This window comes from Diorhabda sublineata, chromosome 1 (genome assembly GCF_026230105.1).
Source record: "Diorhabda sublineata isolate icDioSubl1.1 chromosome 1, icDioSubl1.1, whole genome shotgun sequence".
Lineage (NCBI taxonomy): Eukaryota > Metazoa > Arthropoda > Insecta > Coleoptera > Chrysomelidae > Diorhabda > Diorhabda sublineata.
This window is the reverse complement of record NC_079474.1, coordinates 17,836,538-17,857,437: the sequence shown is the minus strand read 5'-3', so window position 1 is coordinate 17,857,437 and position 20,900 is coordinate 17,836,538. Positions and strand designations below refer to the sequence as shown.

The window sequence follows — 20,900 nt, the reverse complement described above, 5'->3', positions numbered from 1 at the left end:
AAAAAGAAGAACACCAGACGTTTGTAAACTTAATAGTGACATTAATGACGTATCATTTTTGAAAGTATTTTGCAACAGAAGGTAAAAATACTTTTAAATAGTATTTATAATTATCAAAAATGGATACTTACGAAAGCGTGTTATTAGTTAAACCTGAAGTATTTGTATTTAACATTCCACCTAGAGCATCAAACAGAAATTACAGGTAAATCGTTATAAAATATTTTCAATCCACCCACTTCCGATAATTATAACAAAGTAATAATCTATAATAATTTATTTGTATTTTAGAGCTGCTGATTGGAATTTGGCGGAACCATCATGGACAGGTCGGATGAGATTGATTTCAAAAGGCAACGAATTGTTTATTAAATTGGAAGATAAAAATTCTGGAGAACTATTCGCAAAATGTCCTATTGACACTTATCCAGGGATTGCTATTGAACCTGTTAGTGATTCATCCAGATATTTTGTTCTCCGTATTATGGATGATAATGGTAATAACTGGTTATAAATTTTTTTTTTTTTCATAAAATTAATGATTTATTTCAGGCAGAACAGCATTTATTGGTATAGGTTTTGGAGACAGATCAGACTCTTTCGATCTAAATGTCGCTCTACAAGATCATTTCAAGTGGATTAAAAAAGAAAAACAAATTAATGAAGAACCAGAACTTCCTGGATTAGACTTGGGTTTCAAAGAAGGAGAAACAATTAAGATAAACATGAAAATAACAAAGAAAGATGGATCTGAAGGTACTACAAGGTCAAGAATACAAACTACTGGCGGAGGATTGGGACTATTACCACCACCACCACCAAGCGGCAAACTTCCGCCTCCAACAAGTTCATCACCTGCAGTATCCCCTTCTCATGCTCCTACAGCAAATAATGCTTCTGGAGATTCTTGGAGTGAATTCAAATCTGCAGAATCCAGGTAAGTCTTTTAAGTAGGTTTTAATTTAATATCATTGAATTGTTGCTGTATATTTACTAGTATTTTTTTTTCTAATTAAGTTATATGAAACTTTCCATTTAATTTAACCAGTTTTTTTGAAAATTGGATTTAGAAACAGAACAACAAGTTATTTATCCTAATTGTCCATTTTTCCAACCATTACATTTGATCTAGTTGGTTTTGCATAGATATTTAAAGACATTTCAGGATGATCATGAAATGCTGTATTACCATTAAATGTTCCATTGGTAGGCTAGTTGTATAAAGGATGTAGATCACTAATTCCAGAATTCTACCCCAGGGAACTCCTGTTTATCTGTTGTTTCAATGTCTATTTTATCTCAATTTTTTACAACATGTTGGTCCTTTGTTGACATTATAACAGATTTTGATTGTATTATGTTGTTTAATTAGTTTTAGAAAGCAATTTCGATAAAAATATATTTTTTTCAGTGTTCCTGCAGATCAACAGGCAAGGAATAGCAACTGGGTGCAGTTCTAATTACCAAAATGTAGGACAAGTGAAAATTTGAAAACAGATACTTACGTATAGAACAGAACTTGTATAATCATTATCAGCTCTAAGTAGAAAACATATATTCTCATCATGAATGACAATTATTATAGTGTTTTAATATGTTTATGGCTTATTTTACAGTTTCCTTCCTTAGCTTTTTTTATCCGGTATCTTGTTTTGTGGTATAATCTTGTTTTGGATCCTTTATTACAATTTTTTTTAAACAACTTACATGTAAACTTTCTGTAGTCATTTTTGATGAGGATCATTATGTACCTGCCTAAGGTGTGTAGTAAACAAGATTTATATGCAAAATTATTGATTTTTGTAAAGATATGTTGGTGTAATCTAAAAAATTTGAATTGCTCATGGCGGATATAAGGTTAACGATGATTTTTTTCCATTTAAAACGTGCAATGTTAGAAAAATAATTCTATTTCTCTTAATAGGTTCAGACTGAAATCAGGGATTCCAATTGTTTACTTAATTATTAGTTCCTAACCCCTTTTTTAGAACTTACTAATTATGCCACGAAATACATATCATCATGGCATCTAATTTCACTTTTACTAATTAGAATTTTAAATTTTATTTCAATTATCAATCCCTGGCATATTTTAATAAATTTAAGCACACTATTATTGGGTAATCTGTTATACTATTTCAAGTATTTTATATTGCTTTATATGGGGTGTTCTCAATGTTAATGTATTAACGTTATTTTCTTATTCCAAATGATATATAAATGTTAATATCGAAATACAGGAAATTTTGTAGTAAAAGAAACAAATAAGCATGTAATGAGAGTATACATTCTACTAAAATTATTAACGATTTGTTTTATTCTCTCAATCTCTCGAGGTATTTAATAATCCTTTTTCATTATTATTGTTATTATAATATTTATGCACTGTTGATACTTATATATGTTGATTAGTGTGAGATTAATATACTATGTAGAGTCCACAAATGCCAATTAACAGATGTCGAAATACTGAGATTCTTCATTTGAAATTTTATCATTTTTTCTTTTTTTACAAAATGACAGTTTTTTTGTGAAATCAATATTCACGAGTAACAGATTTCTTCTGAATTATCCACTTTCCTTTGAAATTATAGCTATATGAAAAAAATGTATTAAACAGTAAAAAAAACTTCAATAGTGTTTTCTCACATAATGGATGTTGAAATATTGTTAATTACATTTCTCTTAATGATTTTTCCTTCTGTTTTGGTGGGGGTTTGGTTATACAACTGAAAAACTTCACAAAAATAAGAAAGTTCTTTTATCCTATAAAATATTAGTCAAAGGAGTAAAATGTATCTTATATCTTCGTATTATTTTCATTTTGTTTTTTATTGTATAATTAGTGTTTCTGATACTAAACATGCAGTAAAAAGACAGATCTATGTGTGAGTAACATTTCTTTTAAAAAATTAACAACTTTCTTTTAAAGTGTAACTACGTAAAATAAATTATGACGAAATGGGATTAAACTACTACAAATTTTTCTTCACCTACATAACTTCTGATTACATTTCTCACATTTTATTTTGATTCCCATCAATTTTTATGATTTCAAATAAAAACATCATAAAAAGTAATTTATCTTCTATACATTCTTCTGGTTCATGGTTTAGTTATTTAACATTCACAAGAATACCTAATGGTGATTCCTTATTCCTATAGAGTAATAACTATATGATCAATATGTAACTTTCTATTAACATCTGTGACTTCCTGTTTAGTAACAACAGAATTTCCAGTACTTTACATGCAGTGTAAAAGTAGATGTTTCCCTATTCATAAATTTCTTCTGAAAAATCTTTCACTTTTTATTAAAATGTTATGTACAAAATTATAGTAATACCTAAAGATTTTTTTTAAGAATAGTGGTAATTTTTGTGGACTCTTCGATTCCTACATCGCTAATTTAGAAGAAAAAAAAGTGTAAAAGAATGTGTTCATTCTTTTGTAAATTTAGATAAGGTACGTTTTGACGATGTAATTTTATCAAAGATTAATTTGTAAGAATACATTCCAATCTTAAGTTATTTTCATTGGATATAATATATCGTAGAATACGAATATAAGATATTTCAGTTTACCAAACCTTTTATTATACCATTGTTATGTTATGACGAACTGTCGTAGACTAACATAATCGACAACTCCCAGTTCTCCCTATACAACACTGACTGTCAAAATAGCCACAAATGGATGAATTTTTTGTGATAAATCTTCTTTAGTCCAAATAAGTCCAAGTTTTATATATCTATGTAGGAGTTGGATTTAGTTAAAGGTCTTATTGAGATCACCATATATTTACATTTTAATAATAAAATTATATTTGTGACTAGCCAAATAATTTAATAATACTTATTTACAAATAACATCAATAAATACTGCTGATTATCCAGTAAAAATATAAATAAAAAATGTTTAATCAATTAAATTAAAAGTAAAGTGAAATTATTTGGAGAAAATTCAAAGATGAAATCAAAATTGACCTAATTCTAATACTCCACACAGTTTTTGATAAAATATTCAAAATATTTAATATATTTCAAGTTAAAGACTTTATTATTTTGAAATTTGTTATTAATGTCTAGGATCCTAAAAAACTTGTTTTAATATTACCTAAAAGATTTTTTTTTTCGAGTTATTAGTTAAATTACCTTGTAAATAGACATATTTGTTACAAAAAAATGCATAAAATACCCGGTATTAAAAAAATATATAAATAAATTTCATTTATCATATTTCTTATTCACACTTTTCAATTTTACTGCTGGTGTACGTCTATCTATATATTTTTCTTGCAAATCTTTCAAAATATCCCAAAAGACTAAACATAAAGCACTATGCGGGGCCAATCTCATATAACTAGCAGTAACACCCTTATAAAATCCTAGGATTCCTTCTTTTCTGCCAATTTTTATAAAAGCGTCTATAATGCCATTGTATAAGAGGCCTTTACCATGTTTGTCTATGCCTAAAACAAATGGAAATGTTTATAAACTCCAGTTGTTAGTTAAGTTGGAATTTCTGGAACCGTTGGTTGGTGATATTTATACTGAATATCTTCTTCCACAAAAATTAATTTTCGTGGGAGAAGGTTTATTGGTGGGAAAATTTAGTATAAATCAGGTAAGTCAAGATATTAGATTTAAGTTTCTGAAGACGATAACTTGGTTATCAAAACGCGCGTCAGATAGTGTAATTGAAGTGTTAGTTTAAACAGGGTATTCGGTATGCAGTTGTTAGAGCAACATAAAAATTTATGCACTTTATCAATTACGTATACATTTTTCAAGTAGATACTCCAGAAAATCTTCTGTGATGTGATTTATGTACAACTAACTTAATTTACTTTCATTTAAAAGCTCCTCCTGAAAGAATCCTTTAAAAGTTATTAGTCAAAAATTTGATTAATCTAATCGATTTTTCTCGAAAACTGTGCTTAATAGCAAATTAAACTAAATATCATATATCAAAGGGAACTTTTAGATGCAGGCGAATTACGTTAGATGAAGATAGAATCACATCTAGTATCTTCACTGCAAAACTGTTGTTTTAAGAACGAATTGGTTGAAAAAATTCACAAACTTGTATTGCATTAAACTACAATATAAGCATTATTGGTTTCTACTCGATGATAAGGTATTCGATAAGTCTCTTCTAAATAACTAAAAATAACTGATATAGTATTTAATTACTTATTTAATACAAATAAATGACGAAAATACAAAAAAGAATAAATGGTTTAGTTTTAGCTACAATCTCGCAACGTCGAAGATCAATGCGACACTGCTACCAACGTTTAGAATTTCATTACCCCTAATGTATGAAATGATATTTCAAATAGATTAGAATTAAAATTAGAGAAAAAAAGTTTTATATAATAAATTTCAACATAACCTCATTGTTTTACATTCTCTCGATATACGACACACTACTTTCTAAATATGACATCCCTGTTCCAATGACACATCTATGGCATGTCAATGTTTTTGTTGATAAATTCTCTCCATTTTAGGTCTTTCCTCATTGAAAATATGTTTCAAAAGTAATTTCCAATCAGAAAATACCAAAAATCCAGGCGTCCTTCATCAAAAACAAATAAAAAAGGACTAATAAGTAAGTATGTTTATATTTATACGTACCTTGATTGTACAGTCGAACAGAAACTAAATCCAACGGATTCATTAGTATGCATTGGGCTAAACCTCCTGCAATACTAGCAACAAATGACGTCAGTACAGGGTTTTTAGCGAACACAATGTTGCGTTCTTTCAATAAGTCTTTGACTATAGCAAAAGATGTTAGTTGTGATGATGAGCCTATTACAGCTCGTAGAACTACTGCATTTGCCCCCCTCCACAAACCAAATATCTGAAAATGTACAAAAATAATACAAACAACATTTTTTGATCATTTTTCACTCACTCCTTCTTTGTTATATATAGTTTTAAACGCGGCTACAGCGCTCGTATGACCATGCTGAGTACCTACTGATATACTTTTAGCAGCTTGTGATTGAATTTGTGTTTTGATTAGGAAGAAAGGACTTGCTAGGAATGCGCCAGCGCCACCTGATAAAGCACCAACAAGAAAGCTTTTATAAAATATAGTTTTCCCATTACGATCTGTTACATAACCTCTCTTTGTCAACCACTGATACGTTCCTACAAAAGTTATCACATTCGTTTTGTGTTTGGAATGATATAAATGAAAATTCTTCGGAAATAATCGAGTAAATCAATCTTGAAAATTCGTATTTTGTTTTTCATATAAACCCGTACTATTGTCGAACTAAAAAGCATACTGTGAAGTACAAAGATTCACCTAATCTAGTACTGTTCCTAACAGAATGCATCAACAATGCTGTGCCAAGTCCTTTTTGCAGTCCTCTTATTCCTTCATTTTTTGCTATAGTATAGCAGGCGTGAAACACGTTTTTATAAAAAATTTGATGTTTGCCCCTAGCTTGTAATTCACCCTGTAATTGCATACGAGTCTTGACTACATCTAATGGATTGGAAAAAAACGAAGCTCCACATGCCGCTAAACCCCCAATTACAAAATCCATTGTTTTTATATGAGTTTATTAACCTAAAAGTAAAAATATTACGTGGATCGATAAGTTATTTTTCCGACTATTGGAGTAGTAGACATTTTCAATTTACACTTAACAGGGAATGTCAATGTCAACGATTTAGTATATTTTGCGTTGTGAAAATAAATTGTTTATATAAATGTTTGTTGTAAACGTTAAAAATGTTTACGTAATAGTAGTTTCATTTCAAATAGGAAAATACGTCGTTTATTGCGGAACAAATCGATAAAATTTGTTAGTTTTAAACAAGAGGTATCTTTATTAATACTAATATAGAAACTTCGAGATGTTTCTGTAAAATAGTTACAGAATGTGTTACTAAATAAATTTAGATATCTGATATGCTAAGACACTTTAAAAGAGTGAAGTACAAAATAAAACCCTTATACGTATAGCTTACCCTATGAACATTCTGGAAAAATATATTATAAATTTTCTTGATACATACTGGAATAATTTAGAAACGAATCCATTTATTGGATCATAACCTAAAAAAATTATTTTTCGTTTAGCCTACTTTTGTCACATTCCGATGTTTCATTTGACGCGAGAAGTATATAAATGACGCGGCGTAATATTTATAACGTTCAATCCATTCTTTGTAGATTTATATAAAAACACGTGAATCTTAGCCTAATATTTGTACAATCAGATTAGATATACGTGAGGTGGATCATAAGTTGTTTAAAGGAATTTAAATAATTTTTGAATGGTCCAGAGTCCACTAAAACACTATTTTTCAAACATTTTTTTTTTCAAGGCAATACACAGTATAATGGAAATAAACTGCCGAGTATAAAATTAGGGTCACCCCGTAATTTGAGGTTATTTTATAATTTTTTTGGTTTTTTGTACAGTTGATACATAATCCATAACTGATAGAATAAAGAAAAATTTTTTATTTTGATAAGCGTTGGACAAAAAAGACCCCACCTAAATTCCTAGAAACCTCTATCAACATACTAGCTGACCCAGCAGCAAAATAGAGCAATTTCTATAATTGAACATAAACAAAGTGGATAAAAAATTTATAATATATAATTCATATAATCATAATTTAATTGAGACTGTGGTACAAACTTTTCATTTAAACACTCTGTTGGTTACAAAGAAATGTAAAGTTGGTTAAATTATTCTTCTTTCAACCATCACTTGGTCTTTGTCTATATGATTACGCACTTTTGAAATATACTAGAGGATTGCCCTAAAATATTCTTAAGAATTTATTGGGCTTCAGATTGACAGAATGGAGATTAAGTTAACAAAAGTCGAGAGAAACAAATCTTATTTTACCACTTACAAATTGTTTGCATAATTATATAATGCAGTTGGTTAGGTTACTCTTCTTTTTCCTGGAACTATATTACGCAGTTATTGAATATAATAGAGGAGGATTCTAAAATGTTCTGAAGAATTTGTTGGGATTTAAATTGAAAGAATGGACATAAAGTTTTGCTAAAATGGAGGCGTTTGTACTTTTTACTACTGCATTAGATCAAAGTCTCGATAATTTTTCTAACAACTCCCGTATTAAAAATAAGATTGAAGTACTCTGTGTGCAAAAGTTAAATAAAGAGCTAAAGATTGTGGGAAAACAAAGGTTGTTTATTGTATTTCTGGGCTGGTAATGTGGAAACAAAGATTAATGACAGAAACTAGTTTTGATTTTCTTTTAGTTCGAATTGATTTTCAAAATTTTGAACGTAAAAACGGCTTCATCTGGTATTGAAAATGACCACTGTGTAATGCTATTATAGCCACATCACAACATGAATCCTTTAAAAAAAGACAAAATGTTGTGATTGAGATTATCAACATTGTAATATTTACACTGGAAACGTTAGTAACAATCAGTGCTGCTAATGCTAGAAATATGCACGCCTCGTATTGGAGAAATCGTGAATGTTATTTATTTACAGATAAGAAACAAAAAAATTTTTAAACAAAATTACAATTTATTAGATAAAACAACATATAAAATATATATTTATAATAGGTTCTTTAAAATTTGAAAATGGCATGTTAAAGTCTTAAATTTATATAGTACAATGTAGCTGTTTGAAAATTGAAAACCCAATTTTGACAAATTGGAAAATTTTATAAAAAATTTATCGTTTGTACCTAATAAAATCATTTCTGCAGATACTTATATCCAGTGGATATTCGAAAGAATGATTTTAAACAAAAATTGTTTAAAAATATACTAAAAACAATAAAAATTATGATTTTTTGAATCTACAATATAACCCGTTCAGAGAATCCCAAAATACAAGACACAAAACAGTATGTGGACCTAATCTAAGATACATTGGCCCTACACCTTTATAAAAGGCTGATGGGCCTTCCGTTTTGTATATTTTCGTAACACAATCCATATAATTCTTGTATAGTATTCCATTACCATGACTGTCGGTAGCTAAAAATATACATCAACTCACTCCAGATACCAAAATTTAGTAAATTAAAAATTAGAATGAGTCATTACAGATATTACGAAAATTATTTTACTAGTCTATAATTGAAAAAAATGTAATATAATATATGAAGTTTCTTGTGACAATTGTGATGCTATTTGCATGGGACAAACATCTCAATATTTGGAAAATGGATTGAGAAGTCATACATACAAAAAAATCATCAATAAAATATGAAATATCAAAAAAGGAATTTATTATGAATAATTCAAAAATGACATGTGAAAAAACCTAATTTAGTAGGTAAGTATACATAAACTTACGTTGGTTGTACAGCCTCGTCATTATAAGATCAAATGGAGTCATAGCAAAACTAATAGCTACTCCTCCCACCATACTTCCTAAGAAAGCCGTCAGAAGCTTTTTATCTTTGAAATAATCGTACTGTAACAAATATTGTTTGGAATAATCAAATCCAATCAACTGAGATGTAGATCCCACGAAACCCCTTGGCATAGAAGCTGTTACACCTTGAAAAAGTCCTTTTACCTCAAAAAGAAAAAATTACTATAAATAGTGTATCTATATATAATTCAATTATGCTCACTCCGTTTTTTTTGAAAATAGTTTTAGCAGCACCCCAAGTTCCTTGATGATGGTGTTGGTATCCGACTGCAATACTATCAACAGCTTGAGTCTGAAGATGAGTTTTTATTAGAAAAAATGGACTACATAAAATTTGTCCCATTGTACCTCCGATACCGGCTATTATAGCCGATTTATAGAATATCAAGTTTCCATTTTTGTCGTGCATTAAATTATTATTTGCAGCAAATCTATAGATCCCTTAAAATTATTTTTAATATAAATTGAAATCTCGTGATACTGTGTTTATTACCTAATCTCATTCCGTTAAGGAACAGTTGGACCCATAATGCGGGAACAAGTCCTTTTTGTAGTGCTAACACTCCATCATTCTTTACGATCGTATAACTAGCATGTATAACGTTTCTATAATGGACAGCATGTTGTCCTTTCGCCTTTAATTCCCCTTGAAGCTGCATCCTGGTTTTTAATACCTCTAAGGGGTTAGTGAATACACATGCGCCCATAGCAGCTGAAGCTGCTATTACAAAATCCATGATGATATTATATTAAGAAAACTTACTGCTGCAAAATAGAAAGTTAAGTATAAAAGAGAAATTTTTTGCTGATATATTTTGCTATTTTAGTTGCCCAAAGGGTCAGTAATGAAATATAAATTAGTTTTTGAGATCGATACACTAGAATCAAAAATTGTTGACTAAACATTTGTTTTTAAATACTATAAAGTTCATTAAAAATTTGTTTCAGATGCATTTTGCTATAATAATAGTCTTTAGAACAAGCAACAAAAAGTTATTTACATTTTTAAAGCAAAAAATTTACTAATAACCAACAAGCTCCTGGATTTTGCTCATTTTTCTTACTAGTCTTTTGAGCCCATAGAAAACCCGTACAAGCAAAAATTAACAAGAAAATAATTTAAAAACAAGCAAAATATAAAATTAACAAAAAATTAAGGATATTAAAGGATTAGAACTGTTTAAAGTTTTGAGGTTATTTTTTTATTGATTTGATTTAAATCTCATTCTTATGATATTACCAAAAGCATTTACAAAATCGGTTAAATAATTACGTAAAAATAATTCCTGAGCACACATAAATTTAAAATAACTAAAATTACAGAGATAGGTATATAATATGGATGGGGGATCCTAAGTCTTCTATCTTAAAATTAAATTTTTATCATTACTTTTAGATAAATCCACTGAGACAAGTTTAAGAAATCGAAATTACAATTTTGTGACGCAGGTCTTGAGAAATAACAATCAAGGTTTTGTTATATTTAAGTAATGATAAGCATATGAAAAACAATAATTATTTGGCAAATTTCTGTAATTTTAATACAATCGTTTATTACACACCTTTTAAATTATACATTAATAAAAATGAAAAAATTCCACTATATTTGATTTGAAAGGTATTTATTTCCTTTGATTATTATACAATAATTCGGCAATATTACATCATAATATACAATTGAATCTACAATAATAACAATAAATAATTTGAAGTTACTGACATGCATTCGTATTTCTATTTTAGATTATGAAATTCATTTACGTTTTTATAAAAAAGAACATTATCTGTAGAAAATTTTTACTAATTAAATTTCAATTGTTTAGTGTAGAAAAATATGAAAGTAAACGGTAATAGAAATAATAGTCACAATCGAATCAAATAACCTCTTAAAATTAGTTAAACGTTATTCTTAAAACTGAGTAATTAATATTCTTACCTATTAATTATAGTCACTTATTGTAATATAAACGAGAATAATAGTTAAAGATCTTATACCGCATAGTGATGAACTGCTATTACGAAAATAAACAACGTTTACTATGTAGTTATATTTTCTTATCTATAATCGAATAATATGCTCGAATGATGTGGAATCGATTTTATTTTCGATTGTTATTTTTTTTCAATTATTGTCCCCTTAAAAAATAAAAAAAAACTAATCTTAAATCAGAAAAGACCTAAAACACGATTTAGAGACATAAATAAAAGCTTTGTTCACAGTAGATATCCTGAACATGTTCTGTCATGCGGAGTTTCAAATTGTGCGTTCGCGGTGCTAATAAAACATGTTCTAATTCCGAAAACATCCAATCTATCATCGGACAACAAATATCAAAAATAAGTCTTCGGCCAGTTAATTATATACATTTTATTTGCTTAGCTAGTTTTGAATTCAAATTATAATTTTAGATGTTTATAAATCGTTCGTATGTATGTTCAAAACTTATTCTGAACAAAGCATGCGCATTTTAGATGTCCAGAAAATATTCAGAACATATTCGGAGTGTCTGCGAACGAATCTATATCTTGGACATCACGTTCTGTCAAAGATTTTTTATTTCTTTAATCGATGTGCATTTTGTTGTTTATTTTTTCATTCCTCCCATCAAACGATGTTGAATTTTTGCAAAATATTGACTCACTCAGATACATATCAGGATTATCTGTTAATTTTCGCATTACTTTGATTAAAGGGATTCAAGTTTTTCAAAATATGGACTCATAAGTACATATTAGGATTTTTAATGTTTTTTTTCCTCATTATTTCGATTAAAGGGCTTCAATTTTTCCCAAAATATGGACTGACTTAGGTTCATGTCAGAATTTTTTAATTTCTTATTTTTTTTTATTTTCTCATTATTTCGATTAAATGATTTCAAGTGCCATTTACACTAACAGTTATCAGAAATGTAATAAAAACGAAATTTTATTTAAAAAAATAGCATTTATTTCAACAATATATTGCTATAACAGGGAAACAATACAATATATGGAAAATTGAGAAATATAGGAAAAAAACAATTGTGATATATGAGTTTTTTTGTTTATAAACACAACCATTGAAATTAATTAACTTGTCACAAGAAGTGACGAATGAATAAAATCCACTAAGATATATACTATATTGAGCATAAATCATGACACGATTTTTTTTAATAATTTTTTTGGCGAAATAAAAACAGAAGGTTAAAATTACAATATTATCCCATGGTTTTGTCTAGTAGACATTAAAAAAATTGGTTTCCAGCACCGGATTTTTTTTGAATTTATTCTTTTTAATATCGATTCCTGATTTGTATTGAAAAAAAAATTAAACTGTATTATTAATATTCGTAAAAGTCCATCTCTGATAAACGCTATCTTTGCAGTCTTCCACTTTTACTCCTTTACCGTTATCAACACCTTCACTACTCAAACATTTTCTCACCACCGGATTATATATGGAACCGTTTTTAAATAGAACCCAGTACTGCTCTCTTTGATGTCCATGACAAGCAGTCAACTGTACATCGTACCCATTAAAAACCTGAAAAAAAAAACATTCTTACAAACCCCCAACATCCAAATTCAAATATGGTGGAAATTGAAGTTTAGTTATACCTCTGCACACGTGTTTTCTTTCCTCAATTCGCCTTTTTGACTTACAGAAAAATATTGCGACATAGCCAAAAACGGATGGCACTGGTATAGACCTAACGGTCCAACTTTGTCGTCTCCTAATTGGAGATCATCCAGACACATTTCGAATTCAGTACGAGCTTGACCCCAGGCAAAAACGTTTTCGTCCGGAATGAATTTTTCTGGGTAAACGTTATCTAAGTACCTAGAAAAATTATAACAAAAATCAAGTTTTACAACTTTCTATTCCAATTTTCAAACTTCAAATCCAAATAAGTTCCTAAAAATTAAAGTGACACAACTCAGTAAATTTAAAATATCGAATTGAGGACATATTTTGTTACATTTGTTGTAGTTATACTTAAATGAAAGTGAAATGGGTCAGTAGTTTCAAAAATCGCCACTAGGAATGGTAGAATATTATTTAGTTTTATTTCCGGTTCGAAGAACTACAAATAATGGAGCCACCTGGTACATAGACTCCGAGATAAATGGCTTGGCTGGAGCAGATTTCTGTGGAGGACACCCCAAAATAGGCGCTTGGGGAACACGCTACCATCTTCTATGCTCAAAAATTAGAATTTAATAATTGTTCAAAAACAATTATTGCAATACTTAATTTGTTGTGTTTACTACAATCATTAGTTCCTTCATTAAATTAAATAATGTCGTTTCTTAAAAAAGATAGTGTATATATATATATATATATATATATATATATATATATATATATATATATATATATATATATATATATAAGTTCAATTTTGGGATGATGCACATTTCAACTCACCATTTGAACGGTTTACATCTCAATTTTTGCCTCAATTGTTTCCTGTGGGTCAAATCACCTACAATGGGATTATTTTCTAAACCGGGTTGATGCATAAAGAAAAATCTCTTGTAATCATCCATCCAGACGTGAGCCAAACGAGCTGTATTAATACCGTGGGTATCTTTGTTATCGGGAAAAGAGTACGGGTGGAAATCTCTAAAAACGTGACCGACTCTCGAACACGGTACCTGAAATTTAAAAATTAACTCGTCCACTGATGTAGACCGTGAAACAGGTCCTATTTTATTATATATTATTTAATTATATATGTTAGCGAATAGTTACAATTACAATATGTAATTGTTTGAATAAACTAACTCACAGTTTCCAATCGACCTCCACATTGCCAAATCCTAAACGACATTTCTAAATTCTCTCCACCCCAACCGTCCATTTGTTCATCATACGATCCTATATCCCAAAAAAAGTTTCTTTCAATAGCGAATAATCCACCTGCCATAGTTGGAGATTTAACGGGCGTTAATTTATTCTTATCTTTCTCTTCCTGTATATCTATCCATGTGAAATGACCAGACCAAGAGAATCCTCCTACTTGAAATGTAGTATCACCTAGAAAAAAAAATTACAAATGTCCAAAAATTAATTCGTTAAAACCAAAATAACCATAATCAAAGAATAAGTGAACAGCAATTGATATAAAAAAAATTCCAACTATTATTCTGGTAAAAAACAGTTGATTAGTACTTAATCCCAACTCACCATTTGTGGAATAAGCCATATTGGTAGCTTCTATAACGTCTATAATTGGAACTAGTACCGCTGTTCTGTCTTCTTCTATCCTGGATAATAGTGGTTCAGCCCAGCCTACGGTGGCTTCACAATGAGCATCCAGAAAGATTAAAACATCACCTTGGGCTATTCTAGCGCCTTGAAGACGGGCTCGGATAAGTCCCAAACGATGTTTAAGTCGAACTATTTTGATTCTGTGCTCTTTCAAACGCGTTTCTAAATAATAATCTAACAATCCTTTCAAAGACTCTAAAAATATTTGAAAAGTCTTATCAACGTTTTATAATCTTGTGATATAATGAATTCACCTTCAGTACTAGCATCATCTACTAGTATAATTTCTTCTAACAGTTTGCCGGGCGTTTGTAAAATGACACTCCAAACTGTACGTAAAACGACACTTAGTAATTCATTATAAAATATCACAATTACTGATGCTTTAAGTTTTGGATCGTACGTAAAATCTTTACATCTGAAATCATCAATTATATAGAGACAGATGTTTTCATTATAAGAATTATTTTGTATTATTTGAGAATTATTGAATAAGTTAAACAAGAAAAATAAAATTACAATGCAATGGTTTGGGTCACTCTGAAGTGGAGTGAAACAAAACAGTTGAAAGCAAACAAACTCTTCATAGGACCTGAACCTTTCTATGGTATCAGCTACAGAACAAGAACAAGAAAAAGCATTATAAAAAAAGGTGAATCGAATTACTAGGACAACTTATAGGGATTAAGACTCTTCTGGGAAACTATAACCAGTATCCAATCGGGCACAGTCACCTTAATGGACAGACTTAGTAGAAAACGAAACAAGTAGATTCAGTTGCGCAGAAAATTTAACCTCTATCAACATTTTCTCGAAGTGTGAGACACTATGAAACTCCAGAGCAGTGGAGAATATGAAATAAGGCCGCTTGACATTATGCAAGACAACATGCAATAATTTGTTGCAAGATCAAAGTATTACATAGAGAAATATTATTCGTTGTTTGACATTTGGTATCTTCTTGGTAGCTGCACTGGAACTGGACCAGTGAGGCTAGTTCATGAGTGTATAGAATTAGTTCGATCGGATACAAAAAATGATACAGTGCAGGGTAGTTCAGAGAGCAATGGAGCATTTGTTGATTGTTGTATCTGAGGTTATTTGATGTGATTCATGCCTCGTAGTATTAACAATAATGGAAAACGATTTAATACTTTTTGATATTTTACATTTGTCTGATGACGAAGATGTAGTGCCACCATTTCCATATTACACTTATTGCACTGCGCTGGATGAACTGACTATAGACCCAATGCAAGCAGTATAGTGAAAACTATATACTACTACTAAGAGCAGCGACACTAGCGCTGGTTCCGCTACAAAGAACGCTTTAGTGTACACTTCCTGAACTAGTTCTGCCAGTGCAGCTACTAAGAACATATCTATTATGCAAGTCTCTTACCATTGCAACATGGTTGCCACTAATAAAAATTCCAAAAGTAAAAAAATTCATAACCTCAAAAAATAGCAATAATTTTATCTGCCTCTGACTTGCTTTTGGATTCTGGTCACAGTTAAGCTAGAGAATTAGACGAGAAAACATAGAAAAATTAGTTGAGAATGGATGTAGAAACATTTAAAAAAACTCCCGAGGAAAATAAAACGTAATACAAGCAGTACAGAAACTCAGTTTTCTATAAAATTCAAACTTAGATTCAATGAAAATGGCACTTAATCGATATAGTTACAAGTGCGAGATCTTATATGAAACAACTGCGCATGCTTTTGATATATTGCGTCTTGCATTACATTGCACGTTGTCTTGTCATTTCAAGCGGCTTCTAGAAACAACAAAGATTTCTGGCAGCTACATTTTAGACTTTTAGTTACTTTTGGCTTAACAGATCAGCTGAATTTCGTAAAACTTAGCTTCATTATTTTCATTGTTAAACTAAGTACAAAATATTAGATAAAATTTGAGATTAGGAATTTTTTTACTTTTACTATTTACAGACTCTTGCATGCAATTTCTTGCACGTTATTTGCATTATGTCAAGCGGCCTTTATAATGCAAGATAAAATTATAATCTTAAAACCTATTTTCAAATTAGTTTTTCTGAAATGCCAAGTAACAAATTTTCATTAACCAAAGTTGTGTGAGTCGTTGGATACTTCATTTATAAAAAAGTACTAATTATTGTTTTTAAAAAGCCAATTCTAACGAAAATTTCATTTGTTATGATCACACAGTCACTAGGCTAGGTAGCCAGAATCGTTCATATGAACAATGCAACTTTTTTCTTATATATAGTGATTCATTGATAAATAAATAGTGTTTGTTATTCACTCCATTAATGTTTATTGTGTGCAACTTATTATGAAAGTAGTTATTTTTACTTCATACTTTTATCATGAATTATTTGTGTTTTACTTGAATTTTTGGGAAATTTTGTATCCTTATGTGTTATTCGCCTTTGGCGGGGGCCACTACCTCCAATACCAAGCTACTATTGAATAGTCATTCCTATATAATTTTTTTGGCAATTCAAACATGGTATAGAGTAAATAATATGTAATTTTTTTGTATTCTTAGTTTTGCTTTTTAATTTTGTAAATAAATCGGGTGAAATTAATTTTATAGCTCTATCTATTTTTTTTTATTAATAATCAGAATAGAAGTCTCAATAAAAGTTTGAACAGAAGTTATATTAAAAATTAATTCGCTGACTATTAGTTTGATTATTTGATATAATTTTTGCACTTTCTACGTCTGCAACTTATTATTAATAATATTTTACTAATAAACAATACTATAAAAAAAACATAAATCATGTTTATTATCATTTAAAAACACCTGAGGTCATTTAAATATGTGAAAGTACCATCTCTTTTATTCAGAATGTTATTTTTGTAATGAAAAAATTACAATTACTCATTAAAATATTTGCTTCATAGAAATCTCGAGACATTCACTTTTTAACAAGGACATAAAATTGACAAAAAAGATAGTTTTTGATAGTTGTTTTTATAATAAAATTTTCTATAATACTCACTTTTTGTTTCTTGGGTCCCTAAGTTTTCTATTCAAAGGCATTCTATCACTTAATACTGTATTTAAAGCGAATTTCTTTAGAGCTTTTTCGCCGTCCCTTGCATCTTTCCCGTCTAAAAAAGCTGCTTCTCCATTATCTCCCAAATTAGGAATAATTCTGCTTTCGTAGTCCCTTAACTTTTTTTCGAAAATTTGGCTTAAATTGTTACTTACTTTACTATGTTTATAACTGTTGTTTTGATTATCTTTTGGTAAAAATTGTGATGTTATTATGACTAAACAGACTATTATTATGAGTATAAAAATACACCTTGCGTAAATTTTCTTCAGTCGAATACATTTTAATAACATATTTTTTGGTTGGTTCTATGCTGATCATACTCTACCTAAAAGCACATTTTATCTGTTGATTTTAGTATGTATCGTGCGTCGTTGGCATTATGCAAATTTTTATATTTTTTAAACACCGTTATATTTAAGTATGACTTTATCGACACTTAAACTACCGGAAGACTAAAACTTGATATAACTGTTACTTCAAATAATATGTAGTATAAACAATAGCATTTTTTTGTATACGTCAAATTTGAGGTTATGGTGTATCAATCCCTACTGATTTTGTACAACGTTGCCTACTTTAAATACTTTCTCCAGTATTAGGATTTGAAAGGAAAGATGAATTAAAAATAATAAAATAATTTAGAAAATGTTAAGAATAACAGTAAAAAGGCTTAAAAGTAATAATAAATAGATGATAAAATGGAAAAAAAGATTATCATGTTTTTTAAGTAAAAAGTCATATTATACAATCAAATGAAAGGTCACAAGTTGATGTATAAAACATTAACAATCGATAATATAATTAAAGCACAACAGATTAAAAAAACAACAAAACAAAGCAACACGTAAAATATTTGTCTGGTGTTTGGAAAAAAAAATTGTTTTAATGATATAATTGATTTTGCTGAACCCTCTTATACATTTTATAATGAAATTTATTTCATAAATTATTTACATTTACATTAGATAAAAATAGTTCTCAAGTAAATTTTTTTCACTTGTTGATTAATGGAGATAAATAATAGATTATAATTTTAGTCACGTTTTATTTTTAGAAAAGAAATTTATACAAAAAATTTTTTGGTTCAGTTTTGGATAAACACAGAATGTGATACGAATTAATTTTTTCAAATTTCCAGAAGTAGAAACCTTTCTAAGAAATCTCATTATGTCACTTTTGACTAATAGATGTCGCTGCATGAATTGATTTATATTAAAATAATCTTACGTAAACGAAAATGTTTCTAAAATCAATGTAAACAATAATATTCAACCATGTTGTAATTAAAAGGCTCTTTATATACGATTCTAGAAAATATAAACAGAATGTTTTGAGTCAAAATTACGTTTCCAAATATTTTCAAATGATAAATTTTATGAATTTGATGGAAAACCTGTTTTTTTATTATCACGAGTTTTATTCTCGAGTGATTTCTACCTAAAATGTTGTAATTAACGTTCAATTATTCACAAAGTTCTTTTAAATCGTAATTCCCATGTTTTGATTCCAATTCTATACAAACAGACGAAAAAATCAACACACGGATTAAAACGCTTCGGTAATCGACCGATTTCGATCTTCTTTCTATTTCCAATTGACAATTTAAATGACCGTGATTGCCCATAATGGGCGATTCGCTTTACTCCACTTTCATGGGAAAACAGTCAAAGGTCGATCGCATCACATGCACCATCTTAAGCACCCATCTTACGAGAAAAAATGGAGTTAGAAAATAGCGACCCCTTTCGTTGTTAGATCACCAGTGGCGTACTCAATGTGAATTGAATATTTTTAGACGGCTTTTAAGTATCATTAACAATTTGGTGATCGACATAATGATGAATATCAATACATAATAAAATAGAAAATTAAAAATACAAAGAGATTTTGAATTATATTAGAAAAATTGTGAGTTGTATATTTGTACAAAAATAAAATTGCTACGACTTCTGTCATAATTAAATAATTAAGCATGTGCCATTGTTTATCATTCTTCTTCTTTATTTTATATTTCTGGCCTCCTTTTATATTAAAAGTTGTAGATTTTTACAGCTTACTATTCCCATTTAAACTGTAAATTGTTCTTTCCATTGTTTATTTTGTTTTTTTGTTTCTCCTCAATTTTTTATTTTCTCTATTCTAAAACCTCATTTCTATGTATTTTGTTTATATACGTTCTTCTTTTTTATAGTTATCTATGCTTACTATTTATCAGAATTTCCGTTTATTTTCTTTCCTGATTTTATTTTTAACAGTTTTATTTATTACTCCGCATTATCTGCGAACTCTATTAAATTTACGACGGGAATAGCATACGCCAGAGCAATGCCATGACTTCCTTTTACTTTGATGATGTTTTATGTGAATTTCTTATTATATTCTACGCTTATGTCGGCTGCGAACTATTTCTCACATTAATCAGGGCCGTAACTAAAGTTTTTTTTTTATATTTCGTTATTTAACATGCCTACGCTTGAATCGGAGAAGGCAGACATGGAGGAAACGAAACGGAAAGGAAGCGAATATGTAGATGAAACCGGCAGTCGACTGTGCCTGTGGCGGAGGAATATTGGCGCTATTGACCCGCCTAGGGGGCACCACAATGCAGAAGGATAAAATGTCTTATATAATATAGATATATGGAGAATGGAAAAATTGCACTGTTTCACTTTATTTAATACGGAATACATATTGCTTAACATCACATAACATTTTAGGAGAATGTCTCCGCAACGAATTACGAAAAATTTGATAATTGGAAGTATGTATGTAAGTCGAAAAAGAGAAAGTTATGAGGAGGGAATGCGCGAGGAATGTTAAAAGCTTAAGAGGGTCAAACTCTGATTGGATGATGGAAAAGTGTGAAGAAGAAGAAGTAAATTATTTACTACTATGTATGCAAAAGTCTTTGAGGTTGTGGAAAGCTTCAAAGTCTACTCGTCAAATATACATTGCTAGCAGAATAATAAAAAAAAAAGAGTTAAAAGATGTAGAAATGCCGTCTCATACGTGATAAACCATGTGGTCAAGAACTAAGAATAAAATGATACTTTCTGACAAACCCACGTGACTATAATAGATGCTACAAATAAAGCATGAGCTACGTTATTTTTAATGAAACTCTTTGTACTGTATTTCCAAGTTAAATGCCGTTACAACAAGTTGTTTATTTACGC

The 20,900-nt window shown here is 29.3% G+C and overlaps 4 protein-coding genes across 4 annotated transcripts; 1 reads left to right on the top strand and 3 right to left on the bottom strand.

Annotated features, from left to right (window-relative positions):
• Positions 1 to 8: 8 nt before the first annotated feature.
• LOC130448653 (NECAP-like protein CG9132) lies at positions 9 to 3,915 on the top strand. The gene is made up of 4 exons (XM_056786149.1): positions 9 to 205; positions 292 to 497; positions 553 to 937; positions 1,412 to 3,915. The coding sequence occupies exons 1-4, from the start codon at positions 120 to 122 to the stop codon at positions 1,458 to 1,460; spliced, it is 726 nt and encodes a 241-aa protein (XP_056642127.1). The 5' UTR covers positions 9 to 119; the 3' UTR covers positions 1,461 to 3,915.
• Positions 3,801 to 7,245, bottom strand: LOC130448474 (solute carrier family 25 member 35-like). The gene is made up of 5 exons (XM_056785927.1): positions 6,996 to 7,245; positions 6,325 to 6,591; positions 5,926 to 6,164; positions 5,643 to 5,871; positions 3,801 to 4,471 (listed from the first exon to the last, which is right to left on the bottom strand). Exons 2-5 carry the CDS (start codon positions 6,566 to 6,568, stop codon positions 4,227 to 4,229), a joined length of 957 nt encoding a protein of 318 aa, XP_056641905.1. The 5' UTR covers positions 6,569 to 6,591; positions 6,996 to 7,245; the 3' UTR covers positions 3,801 to 4,226.
• A 1,285-nt stretch (positions 7,246 to 8,530) lies between these two features.
• On the bottom strand, positions 8,531 to 11,628 carry LOC130448572 (solute carrier family 25 member 35-like). The gene is made up of 5 exons (XM_056786024.1): positions 11,351 to 11,628; positions 9,908 to 10,179; positions 9,617 to 9,855; positions 9,333 to 9,558; positions 8,531 to 9,011 (listed from the first exon to the last, which is right to left on the bottom strand). The coding sequence occupies exons 2-5, from the start codon at positions 10,149 to 10,151 to the stop codon at positions 8,815 to 8,817; spliced, it is 906 nt and encodes a 301-aa protein (XP_056642002.1). The 5' UTR covers positions 10,152 to 10,179; positions 11,351 to 11,628; the 3' UTR covers positions 8,531 to 8,814.
• Positions 11,629 to 12,338: 710 nt separating this feature from the next.
• On the bottom strand, positions 12,339 to 18,474 carry LOC130443496 (polypeptide N-acetylgalactosaminyltransferase 1-like). Its single transcript, XM_056778175.1, has 7 exons — positions 17,665 to 18,474; positions 14,926 to 15,089; positions 14,588 to 14,866; positions 14,190 to 14,437; positions 13,826 to 14,055; positions 13,015 to 13,237; positions 12,339 to 12,940 (listed from the first exon to the last, which is right to left on the bottom strand). The coding sequence occupies exons 1-7, from the start codon at positions 18,012 to 18,014 to the stop codon at positions 12,725 to 12,727; spliced, it is 1,710 nt and encodes a 569-aa protein (XP_056634153.1). The 5' UTR covers positions 18,015 to 18,474; the 3' UTR covers positions 12,339 to 12,724.
• Positions 18,475 to 20,900: the final 2,426 nt, after the last annotated feature.

Coding starts and splice junctions, on each gene's coding strand:
- LOC130448653 (XM_056786149.1), top strand. CDS start 120: ATGGATACTTACGAAAGCGTGTTATTAGTTAAACCTGAAGTATTTGTA. Junction 206..291: donor GCATCAAACAGAAATTACAG/GTAAATCGTTAT, acceptor TTTGTATTTTAG/AGCTGCTGATTGGAATTTGG. Junction 938..1,411: donor TTCAAATCTGCAGAATCCAG/GTAAGTCTTTTA, acceptor TATTTTTTTCAG/TGTTCCTGCAGATCAACAGG.
- LOC130448474 (XM_056785927.1), bottom strand. CDS start 6,568: ATGGATTTTGTAATTGGGGGTTTAGCGGCATGTGGAGCTTCGTTTTTT. Junction 5,872..5,925: donor CTATATATAACAAAGAAGGA/GTGAGTGAAAAA, acceptor GTACATTTTCAG/ATATTTGGTTTGTGGAGGGG. Junction 4,472..5,642: donor TGTTCGACTGTACAATCAAG/GTACGTATAAAT, acceptor CATTTGTTTTAG/GCATAGACAAACATGGTAAA.
- LOC130448572 (XM_056786024.1), bottom strand. CDS start 10,151: ATGGATTTTGTAATAGCAGCTTCAGCTGCTATGGGCGCATGTGTATTC. Junction 9,559..9,616: donor CTATTTTCAAAAAAAACGGA/GTGAGCATAATT, acceptor TTTCTTTTTGAG/GTAAAAGGACTTTTTCAAGG. Junction 9,012..9,332: donor GACGAGGCTGTACAACCAAC/GTAAGTTTATGT, acceptor GTATATTTTTAG/CTACCGACAGTCATGGTAAT.
- LOC130443496 (XM_056778175.1), bottom strand. CDS start 18,014: ATGTTATTAAAATGTATTCGACTGAAGAAAATTTACGCAAGGTGTATT. Junction 14,867..14,925: donor AGATGATGCTAGTACTGAAG/GTGAATTCATTA, acceptor AAATATTTTTAG/AGTCTTTGAAAGGATTGTTA. Junction 13,238..13,825: donor AGATGTAAACCGTTCAAATG/GTGAGTTGAAAT, acceptor TAATTTTTCTAG/GTACTTAGATAACGTTTACC.